General features: G+C 50.9%; 1 protein-coding gene across 2 annotated transcripts in view; it reads left to right on the top strand.

The window, feature by feature from the left end:
• NEO1 (neogenin 1) overlaps positions 1-22,387 on the top strand; it is a 222,686-nt gene that overhangs the window by 141,017 nt on the left and 59,282 nt on the right. Inside the window, exon 8 of one of the 2 annotated variants that reach the window (XM_070054696.2) lies at positions 21,263-21,482. In XM_070054696.2, coding sequence (XP_069910797.2) covers positions 21,263-21,482 — 220 coding nt within the window. The remainder of the gene's footprint in view (positions 1-21,262; positions 21,483-22,387) is intronic. The other variant, XM_070054697.2, reaches the window with a different exon arrangement.

The raw sequence follows: 22,387 nt of genomic DNA, 5'->3' as shown, positions 1-22,387 counted from the left end.
ATTATTTTTTAAAATCCATTAAATATTCAGTTAGATCATTTACATTTGCAAAACAAGAAAATAATCTTACATGACCAGATTGCAAGACATCTTAAATGGTAAAAGTAGCTTGCACCAAAATATCATAAAATAAACATACCACATGTTCACTGTCAGAAACAAGAATACATAATGGAAATAAAAGCACATTTATTTTTTAACCCCTTCACTAACCACACTTTCTAGAGGAAGCCTTGTGCATGTGTTTGCTCAGTGAGGGTTTGTGTGCTGTAGAGAGTGTGCACGCCCTGAGGGTGGGGGTGCACAGCAGGCTGTCCTGTCATCACGCTTAGTCTGTCAGTAGAGAGAGACGATAAGCAGGTAGGTGACAAACAGCTCTGTGTCCGCTTAAAGGAGATGGAGTGGTCTGACCAAGGATCACTGCGGCAGAGTGGGAGCTGCTTTAAACAGGGTGCACAGGCACTGCCTCTCGGAAGTGGTGCTGCCAAAGTCGAGGCCCGAAGGCCTAAAGCGGCCTGTGTGTGTGTTCTGCTCCTGCACACGCATCCGCACACGTCCACAGGTGGACTCTGTCTGCAGAATGGAGTCATGTTTTTCTGTGACTTTGTATTGAATAGCAGTGTGTGCACTCATCGGTACTTAGAGGTTTATCTTCATCGTGTTTTTATTTATTTAATTCTGTACTTACTTATTTTGAGAGACAGGGTTTGCTCCCCAGATACCTGCAAAGGCTTTGGTGGGTCAGGCTGAAGCAGGGAGCCAGGAGCTCAATGCGGGTCTCCCACGTGGGTGGCAGGAACCCAGTTACTTGGGCCATCACTGCTGCCTCCCAGGCTTTGCGTCAGCAGGAAGCTGGAGTCAGGAGCTGAGCTGGGAATCCAGCCCAGAGTATTTGGCACCTGGAGTCATCATACACATGCAGAGTGTAGTTTATTGAAATATTAAAACACGTTTATTCTGTTTAACCATGTGCTTTATTAAATACCTGTGGTGTACGGAGATTCACAGTTATCTGGCTGTTAGCAGAGGCGATGTGAATTCAGGGTCTGTCTAGAATATGCCCGGGAGAGCTGAGGATTGCTCGTGGAGACTGAGTTAAGTGACCTGCCTTCAAATAAGCAGGCAGCATCTGAAGTCAGGACTGATCCTGGGTTTTCAATTTCAAGTTTAATGCTTTCAAGACAAGCATCATTTATTTTCTCTCTCTTCCGTGTATGTTGTTAAGCTCAGAGTTAGTCTTTTGCTTATTGACGAGGCTGGTTACGTGTGCCATTTTGCTGGGATGAGCATGTGTCCAATGTGTCTGAAACCATCTTAGCTATGTGTGTCATCCCAGCGTAATTACTGTGCACTAGTGGTATGAGGGTGAGGCCAGTAGATGCACCCCAGTTCTTGGTGATTCATTGAGTCTGACAGTTTCTGCACAGTGCAGGGTAGAGGTATTAGATTGTGAATGTGAGTGATTAGGCTGCGGCCTGTAGAGTGTCAGAATGCTAGTGTGGTTCTCAGGGGGGAGAAAGCACTCTGCCAGGTTTGGTGACAAGACTTCTGGAAGAATGTGGCATCTCAGCTGAGCCTGGAAGAACGTCACAGGGGGAGGAAAAGGCTGACCTTTCACGTCTGAGGAAGAAGGCTCAGGTGATTGGAGAAGAGCAGCAGCTCAGGTCCCCAGTGCTGGGGGGCAGGCGTGAGAGCTCAGAACTTGCTCGTCTGGGAAGGCGGTGTAGACCAGAGGGGTTTGGAAGGCTCAGTAATTCATGCTATCTGAGGGAACAAGTAGCGCTTCTAGAAGGTTCATGTGCTGTTGAGTGGTTCAGAGAGGCGAATGTGGAGCCTCTGGCCCTAGCCAGGGGAGACGCGTGGGGCCTGGCTGAGTGCTGACGATGGGGACACTTTCTGTTTATCCCCTGAAGGCTTACGGCACGAGAAGTGCTTGGTAAATGCTGGGCTGATGTTCCCAGAGAAGGTGCGTGTGCGAGGGCGAGGGCAGAGCTGGGAGTTGCACTCTGGCTAGAAGTGGAAGGATTCTTTGTGTACATCTGCAGGTAGGATTCGTGGTCTGCTGGGTTAAGAAAGTTTGTTCCTGTTCCTGTTGAGTCGCGCTGCAGTGAATGAGCTGTTTTTAGATAGCTTTAGAGAGACCTATGATTGAAGCATGAATAGTTTAATGTTGATAGTCAATTTCATCTTTGCCAAAGTGTTGAGTTTTCAGACCACAACTTGCGAGCTCTGGATAACAGTTTGGTGCCTCTGATACTTTTCGATACTTGGCAATTAAATGGAAGTCCTGCAGATGACATTTATGGACACAAAAAAGGTTTTACAAATCATCAGAATGCAAGCTCGAATTTGAATTTGATGCCATTATTTTGTTATAAAGAAAGAAGCTATTATGCAGTGCTGAGACACCAGAAGGAGTCTAGGATGTCTGAACATCTTTTAATTGGTGGTTATATTTAAAAGATGCTAAAGTATACAATAATGTCATAGTTGGCAGAGTATCATGTGGTTCTGAAAGACATCACCAACAATCTGGCTACAAAAATTCTATGTAGCATAGGTGCTGTGTGTGGACTTGATCTTGTGTAGCATAGGTGCTGTGTGTGGACTTGATCTCCTGCGGTGTGGGTGCTGTGTGTGGACTTGATCTCCTGCAGTGTCATTGCTGTGTGTGGGCTTGATCTCCTGCAGTGTAGGTGCTGTGTGTGGTCTTGATCTCGTGTAGTGTAGATGCTGTGTGTGGACTTGATCTCGTGTAGTGTGGGTGCTGTGTGTGGACTTGATCTCGTGTAGTGTAGGTGCTGTGTGTGGACTTGATCTCCTGCAGTGTAGCTGCTGTGTGTGGTCTTGATCTCGTGTGGTGTCATTGCTGCGTGTGGACTTGAGTTCATGTTCTTTCAATGCTGCCTCAGTATGTTTTTCATTTTAGGCTATAATTAAAAGCAGAGAATAATTTGATATGCTTTTCAACCAGTGTTTTTCTCTGGAATTAACTACAGTAATATTGTCCTAATCTTTTAACTGTGTGGATTTTTTAAAGATTTATTTATTTGAAATTGAAAGGCAGAGAGAGACACACACAGAGAGAATCTTCCATCCAGTGGTTCACTCCCCAGATGGCAACAACGGCTCCTACGCTGCAGGAGCTGGGCCAGGCCGAAGCTAGGAGCAAGGAGCTTCTTCTGGGTCTCCCAGTGCAGGTTCAGGGGCCCAAGGAGTTGAGCCATCTGCTGCTGCTTTCCCAGGTACGTTAGCATGGAGCCGAATAGGCAGTGGAGCAGCCTGTACTTGAACTGGTGCCTACATGGGGTGCCAGCGCTGCAGGCTGAGGCTTAACCTCCTATCCATAGCATCAGTCCCATGTGTGCATTAAAAACAACAACTCTTGTTTTCAGCTAGTATTAGCCCAAGTTTTCCCTTACACTGTAGGTACCCAAGCATTGTAGACCCCATGTGATCAATATGGGGAATTTTTTAGTTGTATTTCAGTCTGGTGGGTTTGTTTTGTTTTGTTTTTGCTAATGCTCTTCAGTTCCTCTTAAGTTCCTCTTCAGTTTCACTCTTCTAAATTTGATTAACTTAGTCTTAAAGTAGTTTTTAATTTTTTTTTAAATTTTATTTGAGAGGTAGAGTTAGAGAGAAAAGTCTTCAATCCACTGGTTCAACTCCCCAAGTGGCCGCAACGGCCAAAACTGAGCCTGTCTTCCGGGTGTCCCAGGTGGGTGCAGGGGCCCAAGCACTTGGGTCATCTTCTACTGCTATCCCAGGCCACAGCAGAGAGCTGGATTGGAAGAGGAGCAGCCGGGACTCGAACCAGTGCCCATATGGGATGCTGGCACTCTAGGTGGTTGCTTTACCTGCTACACCACAGCACTGGCCCTTAAAGTAGTTTTATTAAAGACCTTAAGAACTAACAGTTCCATTGATTTTTACACAATCTGGGGAAATAAAGGCAGCTAGAATTTGATCTTCTGAATCGGAATCTTTAAAACAGCTAATACTATTGCTTTCTCAACTACTTCTTGGAAGACTAGCTGTGATTAGAGTTACCATAAATCAGTACACACATTGAGACAAAAATCAGTTCTTCCTCTCTGTTAGCCTGAATGGGTCTGCACTCTGGCCTGTCCCCTTCTGCAGGGGAGAGGCTGAACGTCCTCCCGGCTCACTGCTGGGGTCAGTGCGTCACTCACATCTGGCACACCTTGTTTAATGAGTGCTTTTGATGTCAGGAAAAAGTCAGATGACTTCCTTAGAATTAAAACTCCTGTCCCGCACCCCAGAATGGGAGGAGTATTTTGTGTTCGTTTTATTTTATAATTTCCTGTAATTGTTTATAGACATGATTTGTTTAAACCGGCAGTTGCTGGGAGGGCAGTTACCAGAGCACAGCAGTAATGAGAAGCCCCCAGCAGGGTTTGTTCCTGGGCACCGGACGAGCTCCTCTTCGCCTTCGGAGGTTGGTCCTGGAGTCCGGGGGAGCTCTCGCAGGCAGCGCTGCCTCCTGTGTGGAGGGGGAATGCTTAGACTGGGAGTTCGCTTCACACCTTGTCCTGCCCCGAGCCAGCCTCTTCGCTGGTCAGCAGGAGTGTCAGGGTGACCCCCCGTGGTTTCTGTCTCTCCCAGCCTTGGGGGCTGGTGCCGCACGCTCACTGGGGCCTCAGAGTTCTGCGGGATCCAGGTGGGATTTCCGGGTCTCCCTCTCCTTCCCTGTGTGTCAGTTATTGGAAACCTTGCTGCTCCTCAAACCTACAACCCCCTTATTTCACCAGAAGGCCTTGCGTTCTCCAAGTCACTGGAATTGGAGGTTCCTTTGGGGATCTGTGTGTGGTCAGTTTTGGGGTGACAGTTGTTTGTGTTCTGTGTATGACTGATGTCCCCTAGATTACCGATGGCTCTTGCTGCTCCTGCTGTCGCCTCCTTTCAGGCTGGAAACATCCCTGAAATTACTTTCTAGTTCACTAATTTTATCTTATTTATTTACTTGGAAGAGTTACACAGAGAATAGCAAGAGGCAGAGCTAGCGACAGACACACCTTCCACTGGTTCACTTCCCCACTTGGCTGCAATGGCTGGGGCTGGGCTGTACTGTAGCCAGGATCCAGGAACTCCATCTGGGTCTCCCACATGGGCAGCTGGGGCCCATGAACTTGAGCCTTCCTCCCCTGCCTTCCCAGCACACTGGCAGATAGCTGGATTGGAGGCGGAGCAGCTGGAACACACTGCCGGCTGTATGGAATGCTGGCATTGCAAGCAGTGGCTCAGCTGCTGTCCACAGCACTGGCCCCTGGAATTTCTTTCAAGGGCACTGAGTGCATCTGTTTTAATCCAGTTTGCTTTTCTGCTTGTATTTTAAATAAACCTCATTTTAGGATAGTCTTAGGTTTACAGAAAAATTATGAAGCGTTCCCTTATCTCACAGTGTTTGTTCTGCTGTTAACATCTTACATTGCTGTGATAACATTTGTCCCAGTTAAGTAGCCGACACTGGTACTTTTTTTTTTTTTTTTATGAACTGAAGCCAGTACTCTGTGCAGATTCCCTTCACTTCCATCAGATGTCCTATTCCTCCCCGGGGTCCTGTCCAGGACGTCACCCCCCACTGAGTCACCCTCTCCGTAGGCTGCTCTTGACTGGGGCGGCCTACTCGATTTCCCTTGTGTTTGATGCCCTCGACACAGGACTCGACAGGAGTCCTGGCCAGGTGTTTGTAGAGTGTTGGTCAGTTAGAGTTAGTCTGACATTTTCCCCGGATTGGCCTGAGGCCTGGGGGAGGCAGACTGCAGCGGTGAGGACTCCTCACTCAGGAGGGTCAGTGGTCACCCCCAGACGCGGCGATACCACGACTGTTTCATTCCTCACTCGCACACTGTCCACACCCAGCCTACATCAGTTCCCCAGGTCCCCCTGTAAGTGTCCTTCAGTTTACGGCTCCAGTGGCTCAGGCTTTGTGGAAACGGACTCTGTGTCTAGACGCACCATTCTCTCCAGATTGTAGGGTGGCAGTTTGCCCTGTAACCTCCATTCTCTGGGGAGTCTAAGAAAATTCACCCATTTTCCATTTGCCCAGCTTTCTCTTGTAAGGACAGGAGTGACAACTTTCAGGCCTTTTAGCTGCCCAGGCCGAAGACAGACATTTCTCTTACCCACACTTTTCATTTCTAAGATCTCTAAACGTTTTTTTTAATAATGGCAGTTTCTTTTTTTTTAAAGATTAATTTATTTATTTGAAAGTCAGAGTTACACAGAAAGAGGAGAGGGAGAGGCAAATAAAGAGGGGAAGGGGGAGAGAGAGAGAGAGAGAGAGAGGTCTTCCATCTGATGGTTCACTCCCCAGTTGGCCGCAACAGCCGCAGCTATGCCAATCCGAAGCCAGGATCCAGGAGCTTCCTCCGGGTTTCCCACGTGGGTACAGGGGCCCAAGGACTTTGGCCATTCTCTGCTGCTTTCCCAGCCATAGCAGAGAGCTAGATCGAAAGTGGAGCAGCTAGGTGTTGAACCTGCGCCCATTTGGGATGCCGGCGCTTCAGTCCAGGGCGTTAACCCGCTGTATCACAGCGCCAGCCTCAGCAGTTTCTTGTTTTATGATATTCTGATCTTTGACATCTATTACAAGTTTTCTCATTTGCTTGTTGTTTTCTTGATGACTGTTTCTCCTGATGTGTTTTGTTTTTTGAGAGACAGAAAGAAAGTTCCCATGCAGCAGTTCACTCTTCAAAAATACATATAATCCCTTGGGGGCTGGCGCTGTGGCACAGCAGGTTAACGCCCTGGCCTGAAACGCCAGCATCCCATATGGGCACCGGGTTCTAGTCCCAGCTGTTCCTCTTCCAATCCAGCTCTCTGCTGAGGCCTGGGATAGCAGTAGAAGATGGCCCAAGTGCTTGTGCCCCTGCACCCACGTGGGAGACCTGGAGGAAGCTCCTGGCTTCGAATTGGTGCAGCTCCAGCCATTGCGGCCATCTGGGGAGTGAACCATCAGATGGAAGACCTCTCTCTCTCTGCCTCTCCTCTCTCTGTGTAACTGTGACTTTCAAAAAATAAATAAATCTTCTTTTAAAAAAAATACACACAATCCCTGTGGCTGTGTCAGGTCAAAGCCAGGAGCCGGGAGCTCGGTACCTGTCTCTCACGTGGGAGACAGGGACCCAACTATGAGCCATCACCACTGGAGTCAAGAGTGCAGCATGTTAACCGCTAGCCAAACGCCCACCCTCCTACTGGGTTTTGTACCTCTCCCCTATATTTTTTATTTAAGGTTTATTTATTTGCAAAGGAGAGAGAGAGGGAGAGACAGAGAAATCTTCCTTTCATTGGTTTACTCCCCAAATGGCTGTAACAGCCAGGTCTGAGCTACGCCGAAGCCAGGAGGCACTTGGGTAGTGGAAGCCGTCTTCTGCTGCCTTCTTGGGTACATCTACAGGGAGCTGGATCAGCAACGGCACAGCCAGGACTCAAGCTGGCAGTCTCTCTCTCTTTTTTTTTTTTTTTTTTTTTTTTTTGACAGGTAGAGTTATAGACAGAGAGAAAGGTCTTCCTTCCGTTGGTTCAGTCCCCAAATGGCTGCCACAGCTGGCGCTGTGCTGATCCGAAGCCAGGAGCCAGGTGCTTCCTCCTGGTTTCCCATGGGGTGCAGGGCCCAAGCACTTGGGCCATCCTCCACTGCCTTCCCGGGCCACAGCAGAGAGCTGGCCTGGAAGAGGAGCAACCAGGACTAGAACCCAGTGCCCATATGGGATGCTGGCACCAAAGGCGGAGGATTAACCAGTGAGCCACGGTGCCAGCCCAAGCTGGCACTCTGACATGGGATGCTGACCTCACAGCTGGCAGCATAACCCACTGCGCCACAACACTGGCCCCTTGTGCCTCTCATTCATTGTGTTAATTCTGTAGGACACCTTTGTTTATTCCTGTTTACCTGTTGTTGACCTATGAAAAGTCTGTTGATGCGGATTTTGCCCTAGGTAATCTTTTGGGTGTAGACGAATTTTAAGGTTTTATCCCCAGAGTAAAACTGGGGCAAGAGGTGGCTCGGTATGTGCTAAAGCGGAAATGTCCTTGGATCAAGTATTCCCGAGGCACTGCTTGTTTAATTACCTGTGTATTTTCTCTGTCCTTTGTCCTGTGGAACACCTCTGGTCTTGTTCTTTTCCGCTCATTTGAATGCTGTTTTTTTCTTCTGCCACTGTTGGCTATAGATCTCTCTATTCTTATGTTTTCATGAAACCAGTCTCTCTTCTTGTCTTTTTTTTTTTTTTAAGATTAATTTATTCATCTGAAAGAGTTACAGAGAGGCAGAGGCAGAAAGAAGAAGTCGTCTTCCATCCACTGGTTCACTCCCCAGATGGCCACATCGGCCGGAGCTGCGCCGATCGGAAACCAGGAGCCAGGAGCTTCTTCTGGGTCTCCCATAAGGGTGCAGGGGCCCAAGCACTTGGGCCATCTTCTACTGCTTTCCCAGGCCATAGTAGAGAGCTGGATCGGAAGTGGAGCCCCCAGGACTTGAACTAGCACCCCATATGGGATGCCGGCACTGCAGGTGGTGGCTTTATTCACTGCTCCGCAGCATTGGCCCGCAGTCTCTGCTTTTAAGAACTGAACATTTGGGCCGGCGCCGCGGCTCACTAGGCTAATCCTCCGCCTAGCGGCGCCGGCACACCGGGTTCTAGTCCCGGTTGGGGCACCGGATTCTGTCCCGGTTGCACCTCTTCCAGGCCAGCTCTCTGCTGTGGCCAGGGAGTGCAGTGGAGGATGGCCCAGGTGCTTGGGCCCTGCACCCCATGGGAGACCAGGAAAAGCACCTGGCTCCTGGCTCCTGCCATCGGATCAGCGCGGTGCACCGGCCGCAGCGCGCCGGCCGCGTTGGCCATTGGAGGGTGAACCGACGGCAAAGGAAGACCTTTCTCTCTGTCTCTCTCTCTCACTGTCCACTCTGCCTGTCAAAAAAAAAAAAAAAAAAAAAAAAAAAAAACTGAACATTTGGGCCGGCGTCGCGGCTCACTTGGCTAATCCTCTGCCTGCAGCGCCGGCACCCCGGGGTCTAGTCCCAGTTGGGGTGCCGGATTCTGTCCCGCTTGCTCCTCTTCCAGTCCAGCTCTCTGCTGTGGCCCGGGAGGGCAGTGGAGGATGGCCCGAGTGCTTGGCCCCTGCACCCACGTGGGAGACCAGGAGGAAGCACCTGGTTCCTGGTTCGGATTGGCGCAGCGCCAGCCGTGGCGGCCATTTGGGGGGTGAACCAACGGAAGGAAGACCTTTCTCTCTCTCTCTCTCTTACTGTCTAACTCTGCCTGTTCCAAAAAAAAAAAAAAAAAAAAAAAAAAAAAAAGACTGAACATTTGAATCTTTAGGATTATATCCAAGTAGTTGCTTCTGTAACATCAAATGATTTGGGCGAGGGGAAGCATTTGGTGCGGAGAATCACCACGTGGGACGCCCACATCCCGTATCAGTACCTGGTCTGAGTGCACGCTGGGAGGCAGCAGGTGATGGGTCAAGTGCTTGGGCTCCTGCCGCCCATGTGGGAAACTCAGATGAGTTCTGGGCTTCTGGCCCGGCATTTGCTGTTGACAGGCATTAGCGAGAGTGAGCCAGCATGTGGAAGATCTCTGTCTCTGTCACTCTGCCTTTCAAATAAAAATTCAGCAGAGGTGTGTGGTTGGGAGGTGAGTGGATGTGCCTGGGCTGGCTGCCATCTCGCCCCCTCTCAGAGAATGAGCAGCGTTCTTACTTGTAGGAACGCTGAGATCATCTTAGTTGATCACTTGTTCTGTGCCAGGAAACGTACCAGTGCCTCTCTGAGTCCTTAGTCAGCACAGTGACATGGACGCTGCTGTTACTTGGATATGTAAAAACAGCCCGAGGCTTAGAAGCGTGCATAAGCACCCCAGGGTTGCACGGCTCCCGCGTCTGTTGGAGCCAGGACCGGAAGCTCCCTGCCACTCGGGGAAGGACAGGAGGGTTTATGCTGTGCTGCGTGGAGACGCACAGCCTCTTCCCCGACAGCGCTGCCACTGTGGTTCCCCCCTCGCCTCTGCTGCCACTGACGTCATCGCTGCGTAAGAGGCGTCCTCTTCCACCAGTTCCAAGTCTCGCGTTTCTGAGCCCAGTGTTAAATGTCACCTCAGCTTGTTGCTCTTGCCGGTCTTGCTGCAGAGAGAAAAGCCTTGCTTTCAACCCCATGCTACCTGTATTTAACCCCTCTCTATTTTACTTCCTAACTCACGTCATCCTTTGATGCATACTGTCTCTTCCCTACCAAGCTGGTTCCTGGGGAAAGGATTTGTGTCTCATCATTTACATCAGTATGTCACTTACTTTATAATGGCTAGCGGTGCCCAGCATGTACCATATAAATAAATATTCATAAATAGGGGCCGATGCCATGGCACACTTGGTTAGTCCTCTGCCTGCAGCTCCGGCATCCCCATATGGACACTGGGTTCTAGTCCTGGTTGCTCCTCTTCCAGTCCAGCTCTCTGCTGTGGCCTGGGAAGGCAGTGGAGGATGGCCCAAGTGCTTGGGCCCTGCACCCGCATGGGAAACCAGGAGGAAACACCTGGCTCCTGGCTTCGGATCGGCACAGCGCCGGCTGTAGCGGCCATTTGGGGACTGAACCAACGGAAAGAAGACCTTTCTCTCTGTCTCTCTCTCTAACTCTGCCTGTCAAATAAATAAAAATCAATAAATAATAAGTACATTTATTTAGTTTTCATTTACGTCAGGAATTGTTTAGCTCACTGTATGTATTTGTATGGATTTTATTTCAAGATAAGTAAAGGATCTTTGGCATCTTTTTTTTTTTAAGATTTATTTATTTGAAAGTGTTAAACTGAGAGAGGAGAAGCAGAGAAAACGGGGGGGGAGGCTTCCATCTGATGGTTCACTCCCCAGATAGCCGCAACAGCCGGAGCTGCTCCAATCCAAAGCCAGGAGCCAGGAGCTTCTTCCTGGCCTCCCACATGGGTGCAGGGGCCCAAGGACTTGGGCCAACCTCTACTGCTTTCCCAGGCCATAGCAGAGAGCTGGATCGGAAGAGGAGCAGCAGGACTAGAACCGGCGCCCATATGGGATGCCAGTGCTTCAGGCCAGGACGTTAACCCACTGTGCCACAGTGCCAGCCGCTTGGGTATCTGTTTTAATCCTACTTTGGGATTACTGTTTAAGATTGTCCAACAAATATCAGATAGTCTCAGAGCCAGTCGGATAGGGGATCAGTAGAGATATCTGAATATGTGTGAAATTACAAGAGGATTCAGGATATAATGGGAACATTTGGCATGCTAACTACACATTTGGCAAGGTAACTGAACTTTTTAAATATCATGTTTTTGTTTCTATTTATTTATTTATTTTTGGACAGACAGAGTTAGACAGTGAGAGAGAGAGAGACAGAGAGAAAGGTCTTCCTTCCATTGGTTCACCCCACAAATGGCCACCACGGCCGGAGCTGCGCCCATCTGAAGCCAGGAGCCAGGTACTTATCCTGGTCTCCCATGGGGTGCAGAGCCCAAGCACTTGACAATCCTCCACTGCCTTCCTGGGCCACAGCAGAGGGCTGGCCTGGAAGAGGGGCAACCGGGACAGAATCCGGTGCCCTGACCAGGACTAGAACCCGGGGTGCCGGCGCCGCAGGCGGAGGATTAGCCTAGTGAGCTGTGGCGCCGGCCATAACATGGTTTTTAATGTGGAAAATGATCTCGTGAAAAGTAGGCGTCAAACAAATCCTGGTTTCTGTCCGTGAAGCTTGAATAGCACTGTCTGTCAGGTCCTAGGACTCCTGTCAGAATTTCACAGAGCAGTTTGCTGATAGGCCTCCTTCTTTTAAGTAGTACGTAGCAAAAATGTGCCATTCCAGATAAGTGATAAGTTAAGCCTGGGATCCATCTTGAAATGTATTTGCAAGAGTTTTTTCCTGTTAGAGAAAATGAGAGAATTTTAGTGTTGCAGACTCTGCCTCTGCAGTGATCGTATTTAGTAGTAGTGATAGAGCATTCCTTCTCACAACGTGAGAACTGTAGCTTTGAACAATGATCAGATTTTATCTTTAAAGGTTTATTTGGGGCTGGCGCAGTGGCGCAGCGGGTCAACACCCTGGCCTAAAGTGCCAGCATCCCATATGGGCGCTGGTTCTAGTCCTGGCTGCTCCTCTTCCAATCCAGCTCTCTGCTGTGGCTTGGGAAAGCAGTAGAAGATGGCCCAAGTCCTTGAGCCCCTGCACCTGTATGGGAGACCTGGAAGAAGCTCCTGGCTCCTGGCTTCGGATCAGCACAGCTCCAGCCATTGTGGCCAACTGGAGAGTGAACCAGCGGATGGAAGACCTCTCTCTCTCTCTCTCTCTTTCTCTCTCTTCTCTCTGTATAACTCTTTCAAATAAACAAATAAATCTTTAAAAAAAATAAGATTTATTTATTTATTTGAAAGAGGGAGAGAGGGAGAAGGAGATGGAGGGGGGAGGGAGGGAGGGAGGGAGGGAGCGAGTGAGCTTCTCTCCATTGGGTCACTCCGCAGATGGCTGCAACAGCGGATGAGGCTGAAGCCAGGTGCCAGGAGCTTCATCTGAGCCGTCTTTTGCGGCTTTTCCCAGGCCATTCACAGGGAGCTGAATTAGAAGTGGAGCAGCCAGGACTGGCTTTACCTGCTGTATCACAAGGCTGCCCCCAGTTCTCTAAGATCTGCCTCTGTTTTCTGAAGTTTGTCTTTGCCTGTCTTCTGAATGTGTTGACTGACAGCGGTCCTGGGGGAGCCTCTGGAACGGGGTGGCCGCAGGCAGCAGGCTGCAGCTGTCTGTCGGTGTGCTTCCCTTGAGAGCACTTATGAACTAGACTGTGATTGGAATTGGAGCACATTCCCACATCAGCGTCGTGGTAGCATTGTTTCTTTCCTGCTTCTGTAATGTAATATCATTGTATTTTAAATGTGGAAACAGTGATAGGTTTTACTGCTTTGGGAAGGGAGTTAGAAATTTATGCTTCTTGCTTGTGACTTTCCCTGAAATGTGACTGATTTCTTGAGAGATCCTGGTGGGAGCAGTGGGTGCACCCTGGCCTCAGGGTCAGGGCCACGTGTTTTACCCTCCGGCTCTTCTCGCTGCTGCCAGTGTTTTGTTTTTCACAAAGTGCTGTGATTAATAGCCTGGTATGATTGCTTCCCACTGGGTGCACGTGCTTTCTTTCAGGGTTTTTAATCTGAAGAAACAGTTGTTTTATTGGACGCTAGTTGGTTTTTGTGCTTCTCAAGGATTTCTGATTGCTATCTTTGAGCTGTTTTCAGTGCAGGGAAATGAACTGCTGTATTTGAATCATGGAGAAGGACCCAGTAGAGAAAATTTGAGAATGAGCAGGATGCTTGAACATTCATACGTGGCTATTAAATGATAATTGCCGAATGGGACAGGCACATGTTCCACTCCAATCTAGATTCTTTTTTTTTTTTTTTTTTTTTTGACAGGCAGAGTGGACAGTGAGAGAGAGAGAGACAGAAAGGTCTTCCTTTTTGCCATTGGTTCACCCTCCAGTGGCCGCCGCGCTGATCCGAAGCCAGGAGCAGGTGCTTCTCCTGGTCTCCCATGGGGTACAGGGCCCAAGCACTTGGGCCATCCTCCACTGCCTTCCCGGGCCACAGCAGAGAGCTGGCCTGGAAGAGGGGCAACCAGGACAGAATCTGGCACCCTGACTGGGACTAGAACCCGGGGTGCCAGCGCCGCAGGCAGAGGATTAGCCTACTGAGCCACAGTGCCAGCCCCAATCTAGATTCTAAGAGCAGCAAGTCTTTGCCCCATGGTTACTGTGGAGACCTTGCCTTACAGATGCTACCTGACAGGCCCAGGGCTCACAGTAAGGCCCCCTTCCCTTCTGGGACTGATTGAATGAGGATGGGAAATGCTAGCTTCACAAACAGATGATTTTGTCCTATAGAATTGCTAGGTTTTTAGGGGATTTTGTTGTCATTTTTTATTTTTATTTTTGCTTTTGTTTTGTGTTGTGTTTTTTACTTCACTCCCAGATATCACAGCTGAGTCTGAGCCAGGCCAAAGCCAGGAGTTAGGAACTCTGTCTGTGTCTCCCGCATGGGTGGCAGGGGCCCAACCACCTGAGCCATCACCTGCCACCTCCAAGGGTCTGCGTTAGCAGGAAGCTGGAGGCAGGAGTCAAAGCTGGGGATTGGACCCAGAGAGGGAGTCTTAACCTGAGTGCCAGCTCCCCAGGAGTCTTAAACCAGCTAAGAAGCGTGGCAGATCCCCGTGGCTCCCACAGTTAGCTGTTTTCTTTGTCGTGCTTTGCTGTGTGGTGTCTACGGTGTCTGTGGCTGCTGCTCCTAACTTTCCCTGAACCTGGTGCCCTGTGGACCTCTCTTCCATTCACCCGCTGCTGTGTTTTGTGAAGTAGGCACCGTGCACGCCTGGCTCGTTTCTGCATGATGACTGCTGAGCAGTGCTACTGCAAGCAGTTCTGGGGAGTGTCCGCTTAATGGATTGATCTACACGAGCAGACTCAGGGCCAGGGAGAGAGAGCGTGTTCCCTGAATCTTAGCTTTGAAGGAGTTCAGACATGCTGAAAGGAACTTCAAAACTCGCCTTTTTTTCCAAAAGAGAAATTATGTGCAGTGAATGAAATTGTGTTTTAAAAAGAAGAATGTGCCTGCTCAGCTCACCTGGCTGATACAGGTGGGGTCAGGTTGGAGCAGTTGCATTTGCTTAGCCAGGGCAGCAGAGTGTAGCAGTCTGCACCTTCAGAGTGATTTCCAGTACGTGCGCCGTGCACGCTTCACTAATCACATAAACTAATACAGGTGACACTTTGTCCATCACAGAGCTAATGCATTAAACTGGAGCCGTTTCACATCTATAGAAACTTAAACCCAGACTAAATCAGAGCCAACAACCACTGTGCAGCTAAGCTTGGAAAGCCGTCTCTGAAAAGTGAAGAGCTGGCTCTGATGACTTCGTGCAGGGACATTCTGGTCAGGAGAAAACCCCGTTCCGCAGGCCTCCACCCAGACCAGCTCAGCCTGCGTGTTTTAGGAGCCAGTGAGGCCTTTAGGTCCCCATGACCGAGCACAGGTCTGAGCTGCCAGCGTTTTTTTAGTGTTCACATTTTGAGAGTATGATGCCGTCTCTTAAACTTCTCAGTTGTCTTTGACTTAAGTCAGGTACAGAAGCTAAAGTCTTCTCTCGTCCAGTAACCAGGCAAAGAGGGAGCATAGAACGTCCAGGAAACAAGGCTGGAAAAGAGGATGGCCTATAATGTGCTATGTAACTCAGTTCTCTGAGCACGCTGCCAGCCCCAGTCTGCTGGTGCTCGGTCGAGGGCTTTGTACCTGCCCTCATGAAGATGCAGCTTTTTCTTCCTGTCTCTCAGTCTGCTCTGAATTCACAGGAAGAGTGGGTAAAGGGTTGGTTTTGTCTCTCCTTTAAGATACTTGACAATAGTCATTGATGAAGCCACCTGGGCTTGGGCTTTTCTTTGTGGGGAGATTTTTATGTGCTAATTCAATTTGTTCTGGGTCTGTTCTGATGTTTTGTTCTTACATCCTTGTAGGAACTTGTTCATTTCATCTCCGTTGTCTGTCCTGTTGGCATAAATTTGTTCATAGTCTTCCCCTGAGGCTTGGTAACATCTGTTGGGTTGGTAGCAGTAGCTCATTCTTGATTTGGGTCAGTTGTGTGTTCTCTTGTTTTCCTTGTCAGTCTCTTGTCCTAAGGTAAGAGCTTAGGTAACTCGTTTGAGACCTTTCTTCTCTTCTGATAACAGGTGTCTAAACTGATAAAAATTTCCCTATAAGTTATGCTTTGGCTACATCCTATAATTTTTAATATGTTGCTTTCATTTTAATTCAGTTTAAATATTTAACTTTTTTATCGTGATTTCCTTTTTGACCACAGGTTATTTAGGATTGTGTTGTTTAATTTCCAAACATTTGGGGTTTCCCTGGATTTCTTTAAATTCTCATTTATTCTGGGGTTCTGATAGATGCAATTGCATTTATAATTGTTAGAGAAGAAACGCGTAATTCAGTAGTGGTATTTGGAGATCTCAGTCAGAAAGGGTATAGAGGACTTGAATAATCAACGATAGCTGCAAATGCAGATTCTTCCCAAGCACACAGAGAGCAGTCTGCAGGATAATAGACCGTAGGCTGGGCTGGGACAAAAACCAGACAGGCTGAGCCCATCCTCAGACGTCCACGGCAGGACTGCTCTGTCTGGGGCCTTTATTGCTGTGAGAGTGCTGAATACTCGGGCTCAGGCCCTGTCCTGTGGCAGCTGCTGCACGTGCAGGGTCCATCTGGGCCCTTTGCTTGCCTGCATGGGAACTAACACGGACGAGTGTTCCTGGCTACTGCCAGTGCCCTGGTGCAGGAGGACTTGTGCCTTCTGCTGGCACCCGTGCAGCCGTTGTGGGCTGTATGTGGCTTGTACCTGGGATTAGCTCTCAGCACCCGCGGGCTCCTGCAGGTTCTTTAGTGGTTAGAATGTATCTTAGGGACAGCTTTGGAATCTGTCTCAGGTGCAGGACCTGAGGGCCCTGGAGGCCTCTGCCTTGACTGCTCTTTCCCCCAGCACAAGCCACCCTTTCCGTTTCTTTGCGTGCCTCTTCATTTTCTGCTGCTGGAAGTGGGCTCTTTTCCAGCTCCCCTCCCTGCCCCCCAGCCCTGGTCCTGGAAGCTGCTCCTGCTGTGAGTGTTCAGTGTGTTGCCTGGACTGAATCCGTAACATCGTCTTTCCCGGAGCTCGCAGCCGGTGGTGTTTCCGCTTAGCTTTTGTGTCTGACTCCCTTTTTGCTGGTGGTGGTGTTTGTTTTGCAGGAGTCTAGGTTTGTGTCTTAGCGCAGCCCCGTGTCTGTACAGGTTGGAGCTGAGCCGGAGATCGCTCACAAGTTGTGTTCACATAAGCCTCCAGCCAGGAAGCCTGCCACTTCACCTGGTGGGTCTTTGTGCTTTGGGGAGTGCGCTCAGATTCGGTCTTTTTAGCTTGCCCAGTGTGTGCTTTGCACCAGGCACTTGCACTTACTTGCTTTGCAAACATACACGCGGATTCCTTCAGCCAGGGGGGTGTGGGTGGCTCAGCCCAGCTCCAGCCCCTGGGGCACCCCCACGGCTGCTGGTCACCCGGCTGCCCGGAGCTCTCTCAGGCCTTCTTGTCACTGCCTCGCAGGGGAACACCTTATTCCCCAGCAGCCTACCTGCATCTCTGGCCCTTCCTGTCCCCCACACCCTCCCCGGGTTGCCACTGTCCCTGACGACACTGTATCACGCGCCCCAACATCCCGGAGCCATTGGATTCAGAGCCTGTGCTAGCCTGGCTCAACAGTGCCATGGAGTCTGTTACCCCAGATACACGACAGTGTTCCTGAATAGGTGCCTTCAGTCAGTTTCCAGTCTTTGATGGTCTGTCCACCTCCTCAAACCTCCACGCCCAAAGTCCCAGGTGCTGCGCCTTGCCATTGACTGTACCTGACATTACTGTAACCTAATGTCTGCTTGATCTCCTGTGGTCTCACAGGTCTCTCCTTACCTGTTCAGCCTGGACGTGGGGCTGCTGGGACAGGGTGCTGGGACAGGGTGCTGGGGCAGGGTGCTGGGACAGGGTGCTGGGACAGGGTGCTGGGGCGGCGTGGGCTTCTCCTGGGCTGATCTGGCCGGATTTACACTTTGCCCCGGATAGCTAGAACAGCACATTGTCCTTGGAAATGGTGCATCCCTGTATAATGTGATGTGTATGTACTTGGTAGCAGTTAAAGAGATTAAAATACTGCCTCAGCTGATGAGATTCTAGAAACATCAGTCTCCATTGCAGGAACATTGTTCCTGGATTTTCTGCTGTTTATTAGCGCAATAAATACACATTTACTGGTCATGTAAAGTCTGCGGAGGCCCCATGAGTGATTTTGCGATGAAACAGATATGCATTTTGCCCCAGGGAGCACACATGCTAGTGTGAGTGACAGGCGTGAACACGAGGAAGTCCAGCTGCCGCCAGAGCACTGCAGAAGTGTTGGGGCGTTTGCACGCCTCCTCCGGGTGATCCCCTTGTCTCCCGGGGCCCCCTGCCTGTCCTCCCTCAGTCACAGCCTTCGCCCTGGTGTGCTGTGCCTCTACCGCTCAGGCTGCGTGGGCGGAACTAACAGCACGGCCACGTGCGCGTTCCCTGCTTGGTGCTCACAGGTTCCTGGCGGCCCTGGACCTGGGGAGGGAGCGCTGTTGTTCCCTGTCCGCAAGCGAGCAGACGTGTCGGAGAGGCTGAGTCACTTGCCAGCCTCGCTCTGTAGGAAGTAGCGGAGGCAGGTTTTGAACAGAGGCCTCCATGCTCAGAATCCTGGGCTCTGCCCGGTGTGCTTGATGCCTCCCAGGGAACGGGCTTTCCCTGCTCTCCAGCCAGTAAGTGATTGGGGAAAATTAAGTGTGGCAACTCAGGTCCGACGCGGAGCCGCTTAGCACGTCTCCAGACAGGCACGGGGTGAGGCGGCAAAGCAGCACTGTGTTCAGGCTCCTTCCTCTCTTCGCCGTTTTCGCTGGGACGGTTTCTGATGACTCAGTTTCACGGTACTGCGAGGTCCCTAGTTCCGGTTGCTTGCTGCACAGTGTCTTCCATAGGTGCTGGGTTGTTACCTTGGACTCAGCGTGTTCAAAGACAAGAGCTCCCGTTGTCGCCTTTAATACTCCCTTCCTCAGCTGATGACCCTGCCAGCTGCGCAGGCCCCGAAGCCTGCGGGGTGGAAGTTCTCGGTTCTTTCCTAACCTTCATCCCAGCATCTCACCCTGTCACTTCCACCCTGCCCGGTCGGGTCGCTGTATGAAAACTGACGAGAGGAACTGGGAAGCTGAGGGTGAACAGTGCTTTGAGGCTGCGGAGCACGCGGAAGGTCTCAGAGGCCATTCAGGCTGAACGTGTTTACGCCAGTGACCCTTGTTGCAGGAAGTGTGTGCCTACATCTGAACTAAAACTTCATACTCTTGCGTAGCAGCATGCCCTCGTAAAAGCACTTGCACAGGCCGGAAAGGAGAGCGCGGGAGGGAGTAAGTGACAGTTTGTAAGCATAAGCAGCACGGCCAGGACCGAGCTCAAGTTGTCAGAGCCCTGGTGGCTGCAGCCAGAGGCCTCCTGATGGTTTTGCCACCATACAAGTGACAGGCGGCTTCTGCGTGTCCGCCTCGACCACCCAGGTGGGGAGAGGCATAGCCGCTGTCTGGCGGAGCTGCTGTGAGGATCAGACACTCCAGGAGGCTGCGGGCCAGCTCTGTCCCCCTGCCCACCCATCTGGACCCTGCAGGCTGACCCTCCTCTGCCGTGTCCTGGGGGAATTGATGTTGTCTGCATATCACTTAGTCTGCCTCACCTGGGGATTTCCTTGTCCTCCGTAGATGTTTCCAGAAGATTTTCGCCCCACCACTTCATTCAGCTGGCGTCTGCAGTTTTCACAGTTTGCTCTCTGCCTCCCTCCTGCCAGTCTCCCCATTAAGGTTATACCACAACTCTAGTGAGCTCTGTTCGTTTAGGATGGTGAGATTGCGGGCAGGGGCTTGGCCTAGCTTTCAAGATGTCGTGGAGACTCCACTCCTGCTATGCAGAGCCCGGGCAGCAGCAGTAGCAGCTCAGGTGATGAATTTTGAGTCCCTCCACCCAAGTGGGAGACCTGAATGGAGTTCCTGGCTCCTGGCTCCGACCTGGCCCAGTCCTAGCCGTTGCAGGCATTTGGGGAGTAAACCACTGAATTGGAAGTGTGCACTCTCTGTCTCTCTGCTTCTCAGATAATAAAAAATAAAGTTTAAAAAGTCAAAACGGAGGGGCCGGTGCAGTGATACAGTGTGGTAAACTGCAGCCTGCAGTGCTGGTATCCCATCTGGGTGCCGGTTTGGTCCCAGCTTTTCTACTTTCAGTTAGCTCCCTGCTGGTGCACCTGGGAAGGCAGCCAAGCATGGCCTGAGTCCTTGGGCCCCTGCACCCATGTGGCAGACCCGGAAGAAGCTCCAGGCTCCCGGCTTTAGCCTGGCATAGCCCAGGTTTTGCAGCCATTTGGGAAGTGAATCAGCAATTGGAAGACCTCTCTCTCTCTCTTTCTCTCTCCATAACTCTGCCTTTCAAATAAAAAATTTAAAATTGTGAGATTAAACTTAGATTTTCTGACCTTCAAGTGAGGAATTCTGGTTCAGTATTAGGAATAAGTTTTTAAATGAGAGCTGTCCAACTCTGGGTGGTGTGCCTCAGGAGGTTAAAGTTATCAGGAGTGGGAGCAGGGGTTTGGCACAGTAGTTACAATGCCGCTTGGGATGCCCAGGTCCGTGTCCAGGTGCCTGACTCAAGTCAGACCAGCTTCCTGCTAGTGCACAGCCTGGGGGGGAGCAGTGATGGCTCCAGGATGTGCCAGCCGTGCGGGGGACCTGGACTGGGTCCCTCTCTGTGCAGGCAGACTGATGCAGCCGATTGGGCTGGACACCTGTCACTGTCTTCCTGCCTTTCAAATAAAATGAAAGTAAACAGTCTCTAAGACGTTACTGGGGCTGCAGGTGTCGGGTTTACGGCAGAGCCGGGCCTGGGGCTGTGCCGTCCCCCCTGAAGTTCCTGCGGTCAGCAGGCCGTTCTCAGGCCCCTGCATGAGGGTTGTTCACACATGAGCCTGTCCAACTGGAATCTTTGATTCGAGGTTTGACACTGTCCTAGGTAAGAGCAGTGACAAGGCTGGGGAGGTGGTATGACCCACTTCCCTGGGTATTGCCAGATACAGTGAGAGGGTTTGCTATGCGGACAGAAGCTGAAGATGAGGCTTCTGAGCCTCACCCAGCGCTGAAGTCACGGCTCCTCAGTGAGGTCGTGCCGTGGGTCCCTGTCGAGTGATGAGACTTGTCCGTGCTACACACGGTGCTTATCTTGGCAAAGTGGGGGAAAGCGCTGAAGCCGCAGCGTGCGGGCAGGCGGGCGGGCGGGTCGCAGGTGGGGGGTTTGACAGATGTTGCTGCTTTCGGGTCTAAGGCTGCTGTGTCCTTCTGTGAGGTGTTTTGTTCTCACCTGTCACCTCCCTTGCCCACAGCCATCTTAGCGACCAGAAAGCCTGCTTGCTCTGCAGGGGTGTGTCTTGAATAGTGCCCATTAGTGACCCCTGGCCTGCATGTTAGCCTTCAGGTTAATGACCTTTTTTATGTTCATTCATTTTATTTTATTTCCCATCCCGGTTTTGTTTATTTCTTTTTTGTTTTTGTTTTTTCTGTTCTCTTTTTAAAAACCGTCGTGGTTTGCCCTTCATGTTCCCCAATGTTTGCACATGACAAGATGTTGCCATCCCAACATTACCTCCCACTTCACTGACCAGTGCCACTACTGACCATCTAGCGCCAGCCACGACGGGACCACTGCCCTCGGCTCCTCGGGATGTCGTGGCCTCCCTGGTCTCGACCCGCTTTATCAAGCTGACGTGGCGGACGCCTGCGTCGGACCCTCAGGGAGACAGCCTCACCTACTCTGTGTTCTACACCAAGGAGGGAACTGCTCGGTAAGTGCCCATGTGACTGCAGCCCGCTGGCCACCCGGCCCACCGCCACCCAGCGTGGCTCTTCGCTGTGCAGGGTCTGGTCACTGAAGTGCCTCTTTCCAAACTGTAGGCCATCGAAGAAATTCCAAGCAGACAAGTCCCATGTCCTTTCTTGCCTCTGTGGGATGACCTGAGGGGTGCGTAGGACCCCTCTACTCATAAGATGCAGTGAGCACAGGTTGTCAAGGCTGTGAGTGTCTGCTGCACCCTCGCGCGTGGGCCGCTGAGCCCCAGGAAGGCTCCCTGATGGTGCAGGCGTGGGCCGCTGAGCCCCAGGAAGGCCCCCTGCTGGTGCGGGCAGGCGTGGGCCGCTGAGCCCCAGGAAGGCTCCCTGATGGTGCACGTGTGGTTCGAGGCGGCGGTGCGCGTTCAGCTCCTCTCTGTCCCCTCTCGGGAGCTCCCGGACTCTCCAGGCTGCTTCACGCCGCAGCCTGGCTTCGTGGATGTGTCCAGCCTCAGCGTACCCCACCACCTGATGGCACAGCTTTACTCTTACCACTGTGGCCTCTCTTGCATTGTCTTCTCTTCACTCCCTTCCCCCTTCCCCTTTCTCAGCTAACACTGTGCTCCGTTAACCCTTCGTGGCCAGGGTGAAGCCTCGAGAAGCCCCTGTAGAACTCTCCCCACCTCTTCCAGTGTGTGCGGCTTTTTTCGTGTGTGTGTGTGTGTGTGTGTGTGTTTATACACTAATCCTGGCACTCATGACAATGACAGGTGGTCTTTCCCTGAGTGGTCATCCTTTGAATGTGTGTGTGTGCATGTGTCGTTTTTCCAGCCAGTGACAGACCCTGTGGGAGGAACCATCGCCGCATGCTGTGTCTGATTCCTTCATTTGCTCTTCACACCGAAACGAGAAAGCTAAGACA

Source organism: Oryctolagus cuniculus, chromosome 12, assembly GCF_051225735.1.
Source record: "Oryctolagus cuniculus isolate XC-2025 breed Fujian yellow rabbit chromosome 12, ASM5122573v1, whole genome shotgun sequence".
Lineage (NCBI taxonomy): Eukaryota > Metazoa > Chordata > Mammalia > Lagomorpha > Leporidae > Oryctolagus > Oryctolagus cuniculus.
This window is presented reverse-complemented; position numbering and strand designations above follow the sequence as displayed.